This window comes from Pseudochaenichthys georgianus, chromosome 6 (assembly GCF_902827115.2).
Source record: "Pseudochaenichthys georgianus chromosome 6, fPseGeo1.2, whole genome shotgun sequence".
NCBI lineage: Eukaryota > Metazoa > Chordata > Actinopteri > Perciformes > Channichthyidae > Pseudochaenichthys > Pseudochaenichthys georgianus.
Genome location: NC_047508.1, coordinates 31,702,819 through 31,718,273, shown reverse-complemented (window position 1 = coordinate 31,718,273; position 15,455 = coordinate 31,702,819). Strand labels below are relative to the sequence as shown.

General features: G+C 41.3%; 1 protein-coding gene across 1 annotated transcript; it reads right to left on the bottom strand.

The window, feature by feature from the left end:
• Positions 1-1,768: 1,768 nt before the first annotated feature.
• duox (dual oxidase) lies at positions 1,769-14,981 on the bottom strand. The gene is made up of 33 exons (XM_034085881.1): positions 14,915-14,981; positions 14,755-14,838; positions 14,294-14,458; positions 13,695-13,882; positions 13,362-13,563; positions 12,024-12,190; positions 11,554-11,617; positions 10,645-10,741; positions 10,387-10,477; positions 10,207-10,309; positions 9,794-9,966; positions 9,528-9,703; positions 9,301-9,419; positions 9,080-9,217; positions 8,872-8,985; positions 8,277-8,479; positions 7,783-7,968; positions 7,311-7,536; positions 6,570-6,663; positions 6,311-6,486; positions 6,161-6,230; positions 5,967-6,008; positions 5,531-5,709; positions 5,181-5,411; positions 4,967-5,066; positions 4,833-4,882; positions 4,208-4,335; positions 3,952-4,105; positions 3,577-3,809; positions 3,323-3,481; positions 3,054-3,209; positions 2,288-2,416; positions 1,769-2,207 (listed from the first exon to the last, which is right to left on the bottom strand). Exons 1-33 carry the CDS (start codon positions 14,979-14,981, stop codon positions 2,085-2,087), a joined length of 4,587 nt encoding a protein of 1,528 aa, XP_033941772.1. The 3' UTR covers positions 1,769-2,084.
• Positions 14,982-15,455: the final 474 nt, after the last annotated feature.

The following is a 15,455-nucleotide window of genomic DNA, read 5'->3' as shown; positions in this document are numbered from 1 at the left end:
AATGTTTATAAATCTGCTATATAAATAAAACTTGATTTGATATATCCAGTGTACTTAATTTTAACATTGAATGGACAGCTTGCAGGCATAAACAGTATATTTAGCCAGCATGGAATGTAGCATAAAATAGCACCATAGACATTAATGTCATAAATGTTCATCATATAAAGTGTGAATGTAAAACCTTTTATGCAAATGACAGTGATAAAGGGATTTGCTTTTCATTAATGTAGGAATAATTTAGTCAATTCTTCAAGTAGTTCAACAAATTAACTTTATTATTTCATTTCATTAGAGGAATTGTGCAGGACAAGGTGGAAGTCTCTGAGGGACAGGTTCCGGAAGGAGAAAGCTAGGGAGAAGGAGACAAAACGAAGCGGGGCAGGGTCGTCAGGGGGATATAAGCCCTGGCGTTTCACGGCAGTGATGGGTTTTTTAACCCCATTTCTCATTGACCGTGAGACGTCCAGCAATATCCCCCAGCAAACCCTGCCTCCACCCCCCTGTACTACTCCTGACCCCAGCCAGGTGCCAGAGGATGAGAGCCAAAGCCAGCTAGATGAAAGCCTTGGTGAGACTCAGCCAGCCAGCAGCCAGCAAGCTGAGGCAGGGCAGACAGGAGAGGAGGCAGGGCAGACAGGAGAGGAGGAAGATAATGTTGAGGGCCGGGGGAAAAGGAGAAGGGGGATGTCCGCCATTGTCTCCATTGACTTCCTCACACACACACTCAATCTTTTCTCAGCTGCAGCTCCGCCAATTTCTCCTCCCTGAGACAGCGGGACGCGGCGAGGCTGTGAGTCGGTGTGTGAGCACACACAAACTCCCAGCCAGGCTGCGGGTGTGTGTGTTCGGGCTGGGTTTCGCTGTGTCTCGCAGACGGCCACTGGGCTCATGGGGAGGGGGCAGGAGCTCCAACAAGGCGTTTAGGACAGAGTGAATACACATACTATACAGAGATGCTGTATTAGAAACCAACCTCAACAATGGAATTATGATCAGTAGAAATGGCCATGACATGGGACCTTTAAGTTGGCATGATGTTGAAGTCGTGCGACCCTGGCCAGCTGTACTCGGCTGTAGTTCGTTTTGTTAGCTTCTGGATTTATGATTCTAAAATTCTAAAAGTAGAAGTGGAGATTATCCTGCTGAACAAAACGTGCATTTATCAAACAGGTTCGTTTACCACAGATCTTATGTTTTACAATGTTCCAAAATCCTTTTTGCTTTTTTGTCGAGGGAACCCTAGCGCAGTTTACTTCCGGTAAAGTAAAAATGAATATTGTTAGAAAATGATGGCAAAGAGCTTCAAATGATGAATAATAGTTATTCATAACTTAATGTGTCACCGAAGGGAAAATCCTTCCCCCTTAACTTCTACAAAATATATTTCTTTACTTTATTCTGGTGGACAAGTTGTCTGGGTTATCACCATTATTATCACTCAACCAAAACAATCGAATTTAGGAGTTTATTCAAGCATACATTTAGTCCAAAATCTAAAAGCACCAGAAGGAGACAGAAGCAGGATTTAGGGGGCTTCTACTGCACACAACCCTGCAGGTCCTTACATAATCTAATGTCCTAGATTTGACATTAAAAGCTACTGTTATATTCATGAGCTGAGTGGGGCAGTCACAATGTTTTTGGGTTGTACATTGTTCATTTATTTGTTCAAGATATTTCAAACAAAAGCACAAGTACTCAACAAAATCAATGGTACATTATGATTAAAAACAGATTACTAAAGACTAACAGCTAACTCTAATCTTTAAAACAAATAGTGAATAAAATCACACATGAGAGATGCATGATGATTTAACATAACTTGTGATTACAATTCTGTATTTGTATGCTATGTTGAATGATAGAAATGATTGTAACCATAATATTCATGATAGAAAAATAAAGATGTAAATGTATTCAGCCGGGAACAAGTATCTTTACCTTTGAGATATTACATAAAATCAAAAACTTCCTACATTAGCTCTGTGATTCTGTCATTATCTGCTACAGTAATTTGTATAATCCAGCATAAAGTGGATCATCTTTCTTTCTGTAATAGTCTTTTCCTGTGCTGAGAAAAATTAGAAGTTCTCATAGTGATGAATAAAATGCGCCTGATCCCTCTTGTTCATCTGCTGGCAAGCTTTCTCCACATTCTTGGTCAGTCCTGGTGGTCCGCAGCTGAACACACCAATTTTGCCCACCTACGGAAAAATTATACAAATTGAAACAGGCTTGTGTTTCAGACAAACATTAGGGAGTTGAATATGCATGAAGCACAGACCTCTGGATGAACTTCCTGCAGTGAGCTGAGAAAGGAGACCAGGGGAGGCCGTCCGAAGTGTGTGACGGAGCGCAGGCCGGTGAAGAGGCTGCGGTTCCACACCTTCTGAAAGTGGCGCTCACACACATACTGTCCACACATTACAAAATAAGTGATCCTTAGTGGATTTCATTAATATTTAACTTTAAACAAACAGTTTAGGGACATATCCTTAGAGCTTTCTTTCCGAGTTAAATGAGAAAATCAATGCCACAAGCAGCCAGTTAGATTAGCTACTTACACAGCTTTGTTGAATACTCAATCCTGATTAGTCTCATTAGGACATTCGACCGTCTGTTATATCTGAATTGCTGACCACTGCTATGGAAGCAGTTCTGATCATAGGCTTTAAAATAGGTTATAATAACTTTAAGATCATTAAAATCATGGATTACATTTGGGTTAAAAAGTGGTAATTGTTGGATTTTGGATCCAGCTGTTGCTCCTGGTTCCAGTCAGTATGCTAAATTTAGCAAAATGCCTGTTGTCTGTGTCTATATATATATATATATATATATATTTTCGTTTAAATATAAGAGGAGTACTTTCTCATCCAGTTCACAGCAAGAAAACATGGGAGCATATTTCCCAACACTTTTGAATATTATTATATTATATAAAACATATACAGTATTTCAACATTGAAGTGATTATTTGTTAAATATTAAGCTGTATTTTAGTCGTTGTTCTATTCTCTACACTTGCAAAAGTGGACTGCAGATCTTACCAGCATGGTGGTGCGGAGGTCAAACTTTTCGGCCACCTGAGTGATGTAAGTGTGGACAGAGACCAGCTCCTGCGTGTCCATCTCCTCCACCTCCCTGATGATGTCTGACACCCACTCAAACTGACGCTGTGTACGTGTCACCCAGATGAAGTACACCTTCAAAGAATCAACGCATGTTAGTGACAGAAATAAGAGGAAGAGATCGTTTAGGGAGTGAGCTTCATGCACAAATAAAAAAGCTGCAGGGAGGGATACAAACATTTTTTTACCTTTTTACACAGAATCTTGGACTTCATGGAGGACTTGAACACGAGATCTTTAAGGATGGAGGTGAATGGGGTGATTCCAATTCCTCCTCCCACCAGAACAGACACCTCAAAGTCAATCCACTCCTGATGGCCCTCGCCAAACGGGCCATCCAGGTACAGCTGAGGATGAAAGAAAATATGAATATCAAGGTCATGAAAAGACAAAGAATGATGAATAAGATTGTTTACACACATAAAACAATACTTGAACCTGCCTTTGGATAGGCGCCAAGCTCAACCAGGCTCTCCTCCGTGTAGAGGTCTCGGAGCTGGCTGGTCCACGGCCCCACCGCTCGGATGTGCAGACTCAGGGTCTCTTCATGCGGGGCTGACGTGAGTGTGAATGGATGGTACTCATCTGTGCCTAACTTCAGGCACGCAATACGAACCCACTGGCCTGAACGGTACACAAAGCCCTGTGGTCGCTTAAACTCCAGATGTGTCACACCTGCAGGTAGGACAGCCGAGGGACAGGTAAATGTAAACGCAAACAAACAATGTGATTTCAGTACAGCGGATGGAATAGTGCTTTTTAGTTAGCGAAGACAGAGAATAATTAAGCTATTTTTAAGGTTTTTGAGAACTATTACCTGAAGGCAGCAGCTCAGCTCTCACCACAGGGATCTCCACATTTTTCCTGCTCAAACTGATCAGTTTATCCAGCAGGAAGAGCAGTGCAGGTGGAATTAAGTAGATGTAGAAACGGGGCTCTTGGATCAAGGCAAAACTGCCATGAATAACTGTCTGTTGACAAAGCAAGCATCACATTGTTCTTAAAAACTGTCCCTCAGCATGAAAGCCACCTGAAGTGCATTTCGGGTATTTTAAGGTCATAAAAGTACTTACTAGCATGTACACGACAACGTAGAGGTAATGTGTGATCCAGAATGCACGAAAGCTGATGCGACGGAAATAGCGTGAGGCAAAAACATACATAAATGCAAAAGTAAAAAGAAGCAGGACACCAGTCGTTCCTAGGAAAAGGACAAAGAAGAAATGTAATGTAAAGAAGAGCAAATAAACGGAATTATAGCACAACAAAAAAGCCGTCCATTTGCATCTTAATTAAACGGGATTGTCCCACTCTCAATAGTTTTAAAGGACAACTAAAAGAATGGTTGAGAAACAAACAGACGTGCAATCACCGCTAAATGCACTTTAATACAGGGGTATCTCCTCTTGCACTTTAGGTTAGCTCTTTTATCTTCTCTTGCACTTTATATGTCGTTGCTGCTATATTGTACTGCCATGTGGTAAATGCTTGTATGCTGTTCTTGCTCTTTTGCACATCATGTATTTGTTTTTGCTATGTGTAAAGGGGCTGCGAATGGAAATTAGCTCCAGGCTAAAATACGGCATGTTTACACTATTTGCATTTTCTTGTTTTAAGTGTTCATTAATGTGCATTGTCCCTGCAAAATAAACGATAAAAAAAATAATAATAAAAAAAAATAAACAAGTCTTATCATACCTGGAACAGTTTGAAAGAACCACCATGACCACTTCATAGGAAGTTCAGACCTGAAATGAAAACACATATAAGTCTGTCAACATGACTTTCCACAAAGTATTCTGCTAGAATGAGAAGGATTATTTAAACATTACCCGTTGTTATTAAAGACTTTGGGGAAAAGACAAGACAGGATGCCAATGTCGCTGATGGAGAAGATCCAGATGTTGACCAAATGGCCCAAAGTATGAATAACTACAGTTAGAATAGAAAAAGGAGGTCACATTAATCAAATTTCAAAAAGTGAAGACACCAGAACTTAATCTCCCATAATCCCTCTCTGCTATCATCTCCTTGCAGTCTCCCAACCTGAAAGGACGATGGCAGTCATGGCCATGAAGCGATGGAAATCAATGGCTGCGTCGAATGGGATGTATCGGTTGAGGAAAGTCTCTCGGCATAGCGTGATGAGGTTGCGACACACAGTGAGCAGCATGTAGGGAAACAGGAAGGAGATGGCGGCAGCCGAGCCACGGGCGATGACGATGCCCACCATTGAAGTCTCTGGGATACCTGTGGCCTCAGACTGCAAAGCGTAGTCTGAACAACAAGGTGTTTAAAGTGTTCAGAAAAGGCACACTGACAATAGAAAGGGTATGAAGCTGAAGGAAATAATTAAAACTTTAACAAAGTGAGGAAGCTTTACAATTTCTACTCACAGTAACACCTTTCAAGAGCCACGCCAGCTGTGATGCCGTACACGGCGATGAAGCAGACGATATGACGGCGGTAATTCTCAATGAAGCGCTTGAAGTGCTGGATGTTTTGCTGAATTGGGTTCCTTATGTACTGCTCGCGCTTGGGCTTCACGTAGACATTTGGAGTGCTGACACCTAACCTGAAAACATCAAAATCCATCAGATTATTATTGAGTGGATATACTGTTCTGTCTATTATTGTGCGGTTCAGAGGAAGTCGGGTGTGATACTTACTGTTAAAAAATACTTTAAAAAAAAAAATGTAAACCTTGGTTTTTCAAACAACCACAGTTTCCTCAATACATAAATATTAGAGAATAAAATAAGCAAAAGGTACTCAGGAAAACTTTTTTTTAAAACTATAGATATAGTTTTCAAAAATCTAAAAAGAACAAACTTTTTCCGTCTGCGTAGCTCCGATCCATCTGTCTTGTAGTTGCTGTAAACAAGAAATGGACGAGCTAGTAAGTTGGGACACAATGGACACAGGGGATATAAAAGTTACAAAGCTCCAGTGGATCTTTGTTTTTATCCACATTGACAAGCAACAGATTTGTGATCTGGATGAGTGATCGTAGTCTGTTTGCTGACCTGTTTCCTGGACAGATGAAGGACACTCTCTGGTCTCGACTCATCCGCTTCTTCCCCTGTTTCTCCATCCCTGCACACACATTCATTTCATCAGACAAGGTCAGAGAAATGAGGATGAACAAAAAAGTTTTTACACCAAACTTTTCTGACCTTTGACATTGAGCTGGGCAAACTGCAGCTCCTTCTCGTGGTCTCGCAGGAGGAAATGGAAATCCTGCCATGAGATTTTCTCTTTGTTATTAAAGCCTGCGGCCTGCATCATGGACTTGATGCCGTCCTCCGCCTGACTCTTTGACAGAGCACCGTTGGAGATATCAATGAAAGACCTGCAGCACACCAAAAGGGCTAAAATGAACCAACCGATAGAAAAAAAACAATCAAAGCAGACAGAAGGAAACATCGATCAAACCTGAGCATCCGGGCAAATTCTTCTTTTGATAAGAAACCAGTTCCACCAATGTCGTTCATGGAGAACATCAGTTTGGATTTTTCCTCAGAGGATCCTGGTTAAATACAAACACCAATGACATAATGTAAGACTCGACTTATTTTACTAAGTTGACTGGTACATGACCTTTTTTTATTAAATATCCGAAGCGCTAGTCATGTAGTCCATTCTCTATCCTAGATGTCTAAATCTACATAATATTAGTCTAGAAAACCTTGAAGGAAAGTGATCTTTTAAATTGATTTATTCATTGATCTACCTCATTCATTAATTTCCAAATGTGTTCCGCAGCTTGATTTGTATTTTCAGCTGGACAGTCATAGTAGATATCCCTTAACATTATTTTAAGTTTCATTAAAAAGTTTTAGACACTATGGTCTAAATGCTGTTTCAGAGTATTTTTCCTTTTTGCAAGAATTTTGAAACATTACATTTTTATGTATAAATAAAATGTTATGTTTAAAACTATATTTTCTGCACAAATTCAAGGATATTTGCAGAAAAATGTTCATTACACATTTATTAGTGCGTTTTTTTATTTATTTTTACAAGTGGTGATAAAAATCCCACCTCAAAAGATAATTCACTCCATGTACTGAGCACCTAAATATTCAAACTGCAGATTGACATGTTATGCAGTGCTTAGATGACAGCATACCGAAACCTAAAACAGCTACAGCATTTTGGGTTTATGCATTTTACCTTTCATAAAGATAACCATCACATCCAGAAACTCTTGGAAGGAGAGGTAACCGTTTCCATCTTTATCTGCGAGTGTGAACATGGAGTCTACAAACAAAGAGTCGGACTTGAGGCCCAGTGCATCTGCAAACTCAGACGCTGTCAGCTCGCACTCGAGGACCTCTCTGGCTTTCTTGCTTGAAACGCCGCTCATGTCGCCGGCGTCACACTTCTCTATTTCCAAGACCTGTGCACAGGAGGGACAGATCATTACACGTATCCAAAGTGTCATCAGTAATATCATCGACGTTGACTAATGACTGAGGTTACTGGATGTCCATCACACATGAGGTCACCATCAAGACCAACAGATAGTTCTTTTGGGTAGAGGTCAGACCTACTTTGACCTTAAACAGGGATTAAGGACATTTTGTGGTTGAGCTGTAAACTGCTGCCGTTGAGGATGATGTAAACATCCAGAGGCTGTAGTTACCTTGGAGAAAGCGTGTCGAATGAAAGTTTCCACAATCTGAGCCCTCTGCTCTCTGGTTAAAGCCTCTTTCAGCAGTTCCCTCTCTCTCATCTCCTTCACTCTAATCTCCTGCCCAATGTCTGTCACCCCCGGACGCAGATGCTTGACAAATGCTGCACGTTTGCTCTCGTCATCAAAAAACAGCACCTGGATGTGCAAACAGGAAAGGAAAAACAGGACTGGAGTCAGATAAAGGTGATTTAAATCAGGTACATCTGCAGAAACGTGCTTGCATCAACGGTTGGATAAGGTGAAAACAAGAGCAAAAGCAACTTAACTGCAAAAGAGGGAAAACTGGATTTGCTTAAAGTGCAGAAAATCTTAAATGTGAACACATTATTTGGATGTTTATGCTTACAACAGCAGCAACAGAAAACACTTTCGTAGTACAGTTTGAATCAGACTGCAGCTGTTTTAGATCAAAAACCTGAACGTGACCCCCCACCTGTCCTCACCAGGTCGTACTCTTTGGACACTTTGAGCAGCAGAGCTGTATGGTTCCTGTCGTTGGAGAGAAGCACGTCTAGGCAGTCCTGGTTGCCCAGATTGAGGCAGCGCTGAGCGTACCCAGATCTGTCAAAGACCTGCAGCTTCCTCCTCTCATCCACCGCCACGCTGACAGGATGCAGAGGTTTTTTATGGCCCTGCCACTCATAGGCTGGAGAGCAAATTCAGAATGAGACGAGGTGAAAGGCAGGGCTCTGGATGATGATGAGCACAGGATTTAAAATAACAGAAACTACCAGATTGGTTTCACTGTCATCTGTCAAGAGTTTTATTTGTCTGGTTTAATAAGTTGGGTTTTCTAGCTGACGGAATATAAATCATGAACGGTCATTACCACTTCAATTCATTCATCAGCTCAGTTTTACGATTGTGTTGATACTTATATGACATCATAATGGCTGCTGAAGGGCGGTGAAGCAGTCATTCAAAGCTGATGATAGGCAGTCGTGTAAAACTGGCATCGAGTCAGTTTTTAAAACCTGACTTATAGATATTATGTTTTTAACAATCAACACTATTAAAAGGATCCGATTTATTTCGTACCAGCAATTCCCACAGCTGGCTCCTCTGTTCTGTCACCAGCCTTTCTTCTTCTCTGGAACTTCCTGTACCTGTACTTTCGAAGATACGCTACCATACAGGCCACCAGGAAACTAACTGTGGAAGTAAAAAAGGATCAACAAAACTGCTGAGGAGTGAAATCTGAATTATGCTGAGTGAAAACAGATGGATTTGGGAGTGTGATACTGACCAACAGGAAAGAGGAACAGAACAATGATGAATATCACGAAGCCAGCTTTACTTCCATCTAAGTAATTCAGTCTAGTCGCATTGGTGCAGGGATGGACAATGGAATCATTCAGCTGTGTGGGCTGAGGACAAGGGTCACCTAAAGCAACGGAGAGCTGTTTATTTGTATCCATGCTTTAAATGTTTGTTAATGAATCAAATATAAAACACACAAGTTTTTACCATTCTTCCAGAAGAACACATTATTTTGTATATCAGTGGCTTCTGCACTTGTGACTGCGATAAGAACATCATGAAAGTTCACATTGCGGATCTTCTGGATCTCCTCATCTGTGAACAAACTGGAAAACAACTGTATTAAGAGCATGTGAGATAAATCACACACTACCATAGGATCAGACACAATGACAGTTATTTATTTATTGAAAGACCTTAAGAAAGGAGCTTACCCATTCTGTTTGTTCTCAAACCAGAAGCGGTCTCCGTTTCTGATGCGTTCAAACTGGTCTAGGATTATGGAAGAGAAAACTGGACCCGGAGCACCGACAGCCTCCAGCAGTCCTCCGGGGAAGAGCTCCAGTTTTGAGATATCTCTGTTGTACAGCTCTGCAATATCCCGGAGCAGCTGTTGGACACAATTACACACTTTGAAACACAAGATCACTGCCAAACTTTTTTCATGTGCTTTCATCATACTTTGTTGTAAGATTTTAACCTGTGGGTTGCTCCATTTGAGTTCAGGATTTATGTCTTCAAATGTTTTGACAGGAGGCAGATCCAGAGCTTTTCTGATCTCAGTGTAACTACGCAGGCCGAAGTCTCTCCCTCTTTGGACCGTCATGGCCACCAGATCTGTCCGCGAGAACCTCAAGGACCCGTACATGAAGTCTGTCAGGGCGCAAATCAGATCAGATGAATGAACTACCTTATATGTGTACTGTATATGAATGATTTGTAGAGTGATTTTATTGTGCATTTCTATGTTATATTTAAGATTTTCTGACTATTGTGGTTCTTTTAATTTCTGCACCAAAGCAAAAAGGCAAATTCCTTTTATGTGAAAAACGACTTGGTAATAAGCCTGTTACTGATCCTTCCCACATCCAGTGAATAATCATAAATAAACACCTCTAAGGTCCTCCACAACAGTATTGTCTTCTCTCTCTGCGATCTGGGAAGCCATGCCCATGACGAGGTCGTCCACATCCTGGCTCGTATTCACATTGTTACTCTAGAAACATATGACGAAGCATTAATAAGTTATTAAATTATTATTATTATTAAATTAAATGCAGATAAATTATATACCTGACGTTTCCAAAAGCTGTTACATAGACGCATTGCTGGTGATAAGCTGCCATCCATGTTGACAGTCTTTCGAAAATGGCAGGTTCTGTTTCTGAAGGACAAAGGAGACGTTGTATTTCTTATTAGTTATTTATACTGTATTTCAGATAGGGCAAGACACTGCTTACAGCAACATATGGATAATATTACACTTAATTAAAGCCCACTATACAAAGTGTTCTTTGGTTTTACAGCTTCCAGGATAATAAATACTAATACCTCATGTAAACACCAGGTGGGGCCATAGTGATGCCAAATCGCATGGCAGCTGCCTGAAACTCAGGAGAAATCCCCGGATCAACAAACCTCTGGTAGCCTGTGCACAGATAGATCAGAGCATAACACCATACAATATAAGAAAACATTATAATTTATAATCTATCTTGGAAATAATCCTCCTGCATGATAACTGTGATACATTTATTGGAGCAAAGAACTGGAAACACAAGGAAGACACCGGTAAGACAACATTGATGTAAAACACTGAAGATGTATTAGAAGATACTGCCAGAGAATTGAAACATTTGCTAATACACAGTGGTGACACAGCCTCTGCTCAAACTAACTCTGAAGTTATCTTCCCCAGTCCCTGATACCTAACCACTCCTAAGAGCATAATTAACATTATACTACAAGACGCTCACAAAATGTCCTGGTATTGACTGAAGAAGAGATTGTTTTATGGTCATGTCTAAGACACAGCTGTTGGTGAAACCCATGCACAAAATAAGGGCCTGCCTTATCATAGCTTCCCCAGTGCTGTTTGCCTGTGATCAGAAAGAGAGGAGTGACATGAGACGTTAAGGCAAAACTAAGGGCCAAATAAATAAATTCCCTATCAATAACAACCTACAACATAATCAAAATGGTCAACGTCAACAAAATAAGTATAGATATAAAATGAAGAGTGATTAAGGTGCTGGTCTTATCAGCCCTTTGTCCTTTTAACTTTCTTCAGCAGCGGCTGCTTATTCAGCAGAAGAAGGGGACTGAGGGTGATGCTTTGCTGACGAAGCACATATTTGTCAAACACCAACAACGATAGCTCACCTCACCAAGGCTTGTGGTCATCGGTGCATTACCTGTTCCCCTCCACTTGTACGCACACGCACTCTGGCTGACTCTTACCTGGATAAGGAGGAAGCTTTTTGTCTCCAAGATATGCGGGCAGCCATTCGTAGAGAGCAATATTCTGTGTGGAAGAATAAGATGGGAAAAAGTTATTGCAGCATTTGAATCCACACTAAAACCCAACATGATTGCATTTATGCATTACATTTGATATATCCATCATTTTTTATGATATAGTTTATTCTTATATATTAAACTCTTATTTTAATGTTGATATGAGGAAAATATTATTTGATAGCAAATAGTAGAGTATAATTTTCAATATAAGACGAGAAGCTACGTGTTGAGGACAGTTTTTGCAGTGGACAGACTCAACTAATCAAACAAGAAAGAGATGATTCATTCGCAATTAAATAAATCCATAACATTAAGACCACCTGGCGTACATGCATCCTCACTCTTTCCAAAGTGCAACTTAAATCTGCAGCTGAGCAGCGAGAGGATTACATGGAGACTTTTCCTTCTACCTGAAAGCTGGCCACAACGGTCTTCCTGGCGTTTTGAAAGAGCTTTTCGTCTGACCACGCTGGGTGTTCCTCATGCAGTTTGGAGGCTACATAATTGTGGTAGCGAAACCAGATAATCCCCTCTGCTGCCGTGAACATGTTCTCATTGGCCCAGGCATTTCCCAACTCTGGACACAGAAGATGGCACAAATTATAGGGAATTCTGCTTTTCCATCATATGAATTCACATCACTGCAGCTACAACCTGAGAAACACACACTAGGTTGTATGTGTGACATGTTTTTATACAGAGTGGTGTAGAAACTGGAAAGTGCAGTGTGACAATCTGATTGCATTGATTGATGAGGATATCTGAACACTAATGTAATGATAAATGATCGGTTTGTTTTGAAGGAAGCAGCAGCAGAGCGGTGACAACAGCAGATAATCTTCCGCCTCTCCCCCACATAATTACGACAGACTTTTAACAACACTAGCAACAAAACACTTGTGTCATGACAACTGCACTGCTTCTCAATGCTATACAGAGAGGGATTTTCTGTGGTGAGCCTCACAAGCCATTAACACAATAATTAAAGAGTCATAACTGACGTCAGGCAGGGCCTCTCTGGACTAAGCCTCACAGGCTGCAACACTGATCAAAGCAGACGTGGCGCAAAAAATATTTGCAAGAACGTCTTGCAGCTTGGTTTCTGCTGCAGTATCGATTAGGTGGTACTATTACCACATACACTGAAAAACGATATTTCACAAACCAGATTGTTTTAAAGCTGTAGCTCAGCCAAACACACACACACAAACCTATTTGTTCTCATATTGAGGGAAGTTTATGCAGGTTTTAGAGTAGAGTAAATTGCTTAGATTTTGAGATCTATTATATGCACTTTTTAACCTGTATGCAAGTGTCACAATAAACTCCTTTTAAGTTAAAATACTCTTTTAATGAGGAGAGAATTTCTACAGGCAGAGCTGTGGTCTATTGTGAACTTAGAAAAATACATTGCTGTTGAGTTTGGGCCTTAAAGGCCATACATTAAATTCCACTTAGCTCCCCAGTTTTGGTATTGAGCTCCAGCCAACATTCCTGCTTCAATAAATCACACTTAACTATAAGGTTGGAGGTACTGCACTCCAGGTACAGAGGAAATTATATTTGACCGTGCTCTCGAGTAAATCAATGACAGTCAGTGAAGTGCACTTTTCTGCAACTAATAGCAGCGCTGATGTATTTATAAGATGCCCTTGATGTTGACCCCACTTTCTGCTGACTCACTGATTCAATAATATTACTTATTTACAAATGGTGTTATGTTTCCGGTCAGTTCTGAAGTTTCTCACCATAAAGGCCTTTTGGTCCATGGTCTCCTGTAGAGGGGTCAGCGGCGCTCCACATGAGACTTGGTTCTTTTGCCTGATATGGCATGTTCCCCTCAGAGCCTGAAGTCAGGAGCCCTCCAGAGAAGCTTCTCAGGGAGTCGGACCAGGAGCTGGAGGGGCCGTAGATGGAGCTGCCATCTATCCATGCTGTCACCAAGTTCACCTACACATGTTGCATGTGTTTGATCATATTTGTGTGCTCTATTGGACATTATAGTGTTCAGGTTTATCAGTTGTATATGGAGGCAGCATTATGGTGATACCATTAACAAACCTTCCGTTTTATACTGATACCTGTGTGCGAGGGTTACTGGGACTCTGGCCGGACTCTTTGTCCCACAATCCTCTCTGGAAGGGCAGCAGGACCTTCCCGGTGTCAGTGGGGTCAAATACAGGATCCCCCTTTGGGACTGGGATGTTCATAAACTCAGGCGGACATCCAGGTGTTCTCGAGTCAAAAATGTCAAACGAAACATGATAACCTTAAAAGTACAAAAAATAACAATTAAAAGCCAAAAAACTACGAAAACATTTACATGGTTGGTACCTGAAATGTTGTGTTATGTTCACTCACAAACAAAGAAATTACGTCATATTAATGGTTTAATATCAGCAAATATCTAATTTAATTTAGAATATGCTTCTCTAAAATATTATGCCTAGGAGTTTGCATTTAAATCTACGTTTACATTAGCAACAATGAAAGTAATACCTTAAAATCGTGGGCAACACTTTCGGTAAGATTTAAGTTGAAAATAACATGTCGCCATTTTGGTGCATTCTCATTCTCACAAGTTGTACTTGTCGCCTCAATGTTGTATTCAGTCATGTATCTCTGACTGCGTTTCTTGAAGGTGCACTTCAATGCAACAACATGCATGATATATATTTACCGAAGAACAGCGAGAGCACGGTCTGGTTGCGTGCTGAGGGCCGACCAGAAGGCCCCCCGGTCAGCAGGCTGCTCAGTCTGCGGGGGTTTGGCAGCAGAGGCTCGTTGACAGGTTGGTAGACTCCGTCCCAGTATTCCGCGGGCACGAGGCGCACAAGGTGAGAGCCTGCACGAGCATACACACACACACGCGCGCGCACACACACACACACACACACACACACACACACACACACACACACACACACACACACACACACACACACACACACACACACACACACACACACACACACACACACACACACACACACACACACACACACACACAGTGAAGTGACACAGGTGTTCTTGCAGCCTGCACGCTACTGTGCTGCTGCTGCTGCTGCTGCACGCTACTGTGCTGCTGCTGCTGCTGCTGCTGCAGCTGCTGCTGCAAACTTGTAAAACTCTGTAACTCACCGACAGCTCCGCGTTTAGGATTCCCTAAACTGTTGTACCAGCCGTCAAAACGAGGAACCTCCCAGGTGTTTTCACAGCGTGAATCTGTTCAAGACATGTCGAGATTAACTGAGCTGTTTTATGTGACCCTGAGTATGAAGCACAACTGCTGTCTACTTACGTTCACTGAGTATGAGCACCACGCCAACCGCTGCGCAGACACTCAAAACCCATTTACGCAAATCCATTGATGCGAGAGATGCTGCTCTGCTCAGTCTGCAGCCAAGAGGAGTGAAGGACTTCTGAAAAGTGAAGACAAGGTGAAGGTAAATTACAATTTTCTTTCAAATTACTATTACATTTCCTTTTAAATATACTTTGTTGGTTTAGCATATATTTAAAAGGCAGGACATTTAATTGTACAACCTTTTTTCTGCTTTAACACACCAAAACGTAATAAAACTTTTAATATGTTCCTGTTAGCCTTACCAGCAAACTGCAGACATCCAAAGATAATGACTTGTTTCTTGTATCACTCTGTGTTTGTTAGGAGAAGATGAAATAGTTGAGTCTTGCAGTGCAGGGGCTATAATGTAGTTGCAAAAATGAGCACAGGTGAGGGATGGTGAAGCCTTCATGTGTTGCATAGATTTTCACAAACTGCATGTGACCTGTGTTGCCTAAATGGGAATGGTCATATGTTTGGATCACTCCTCTTTTCC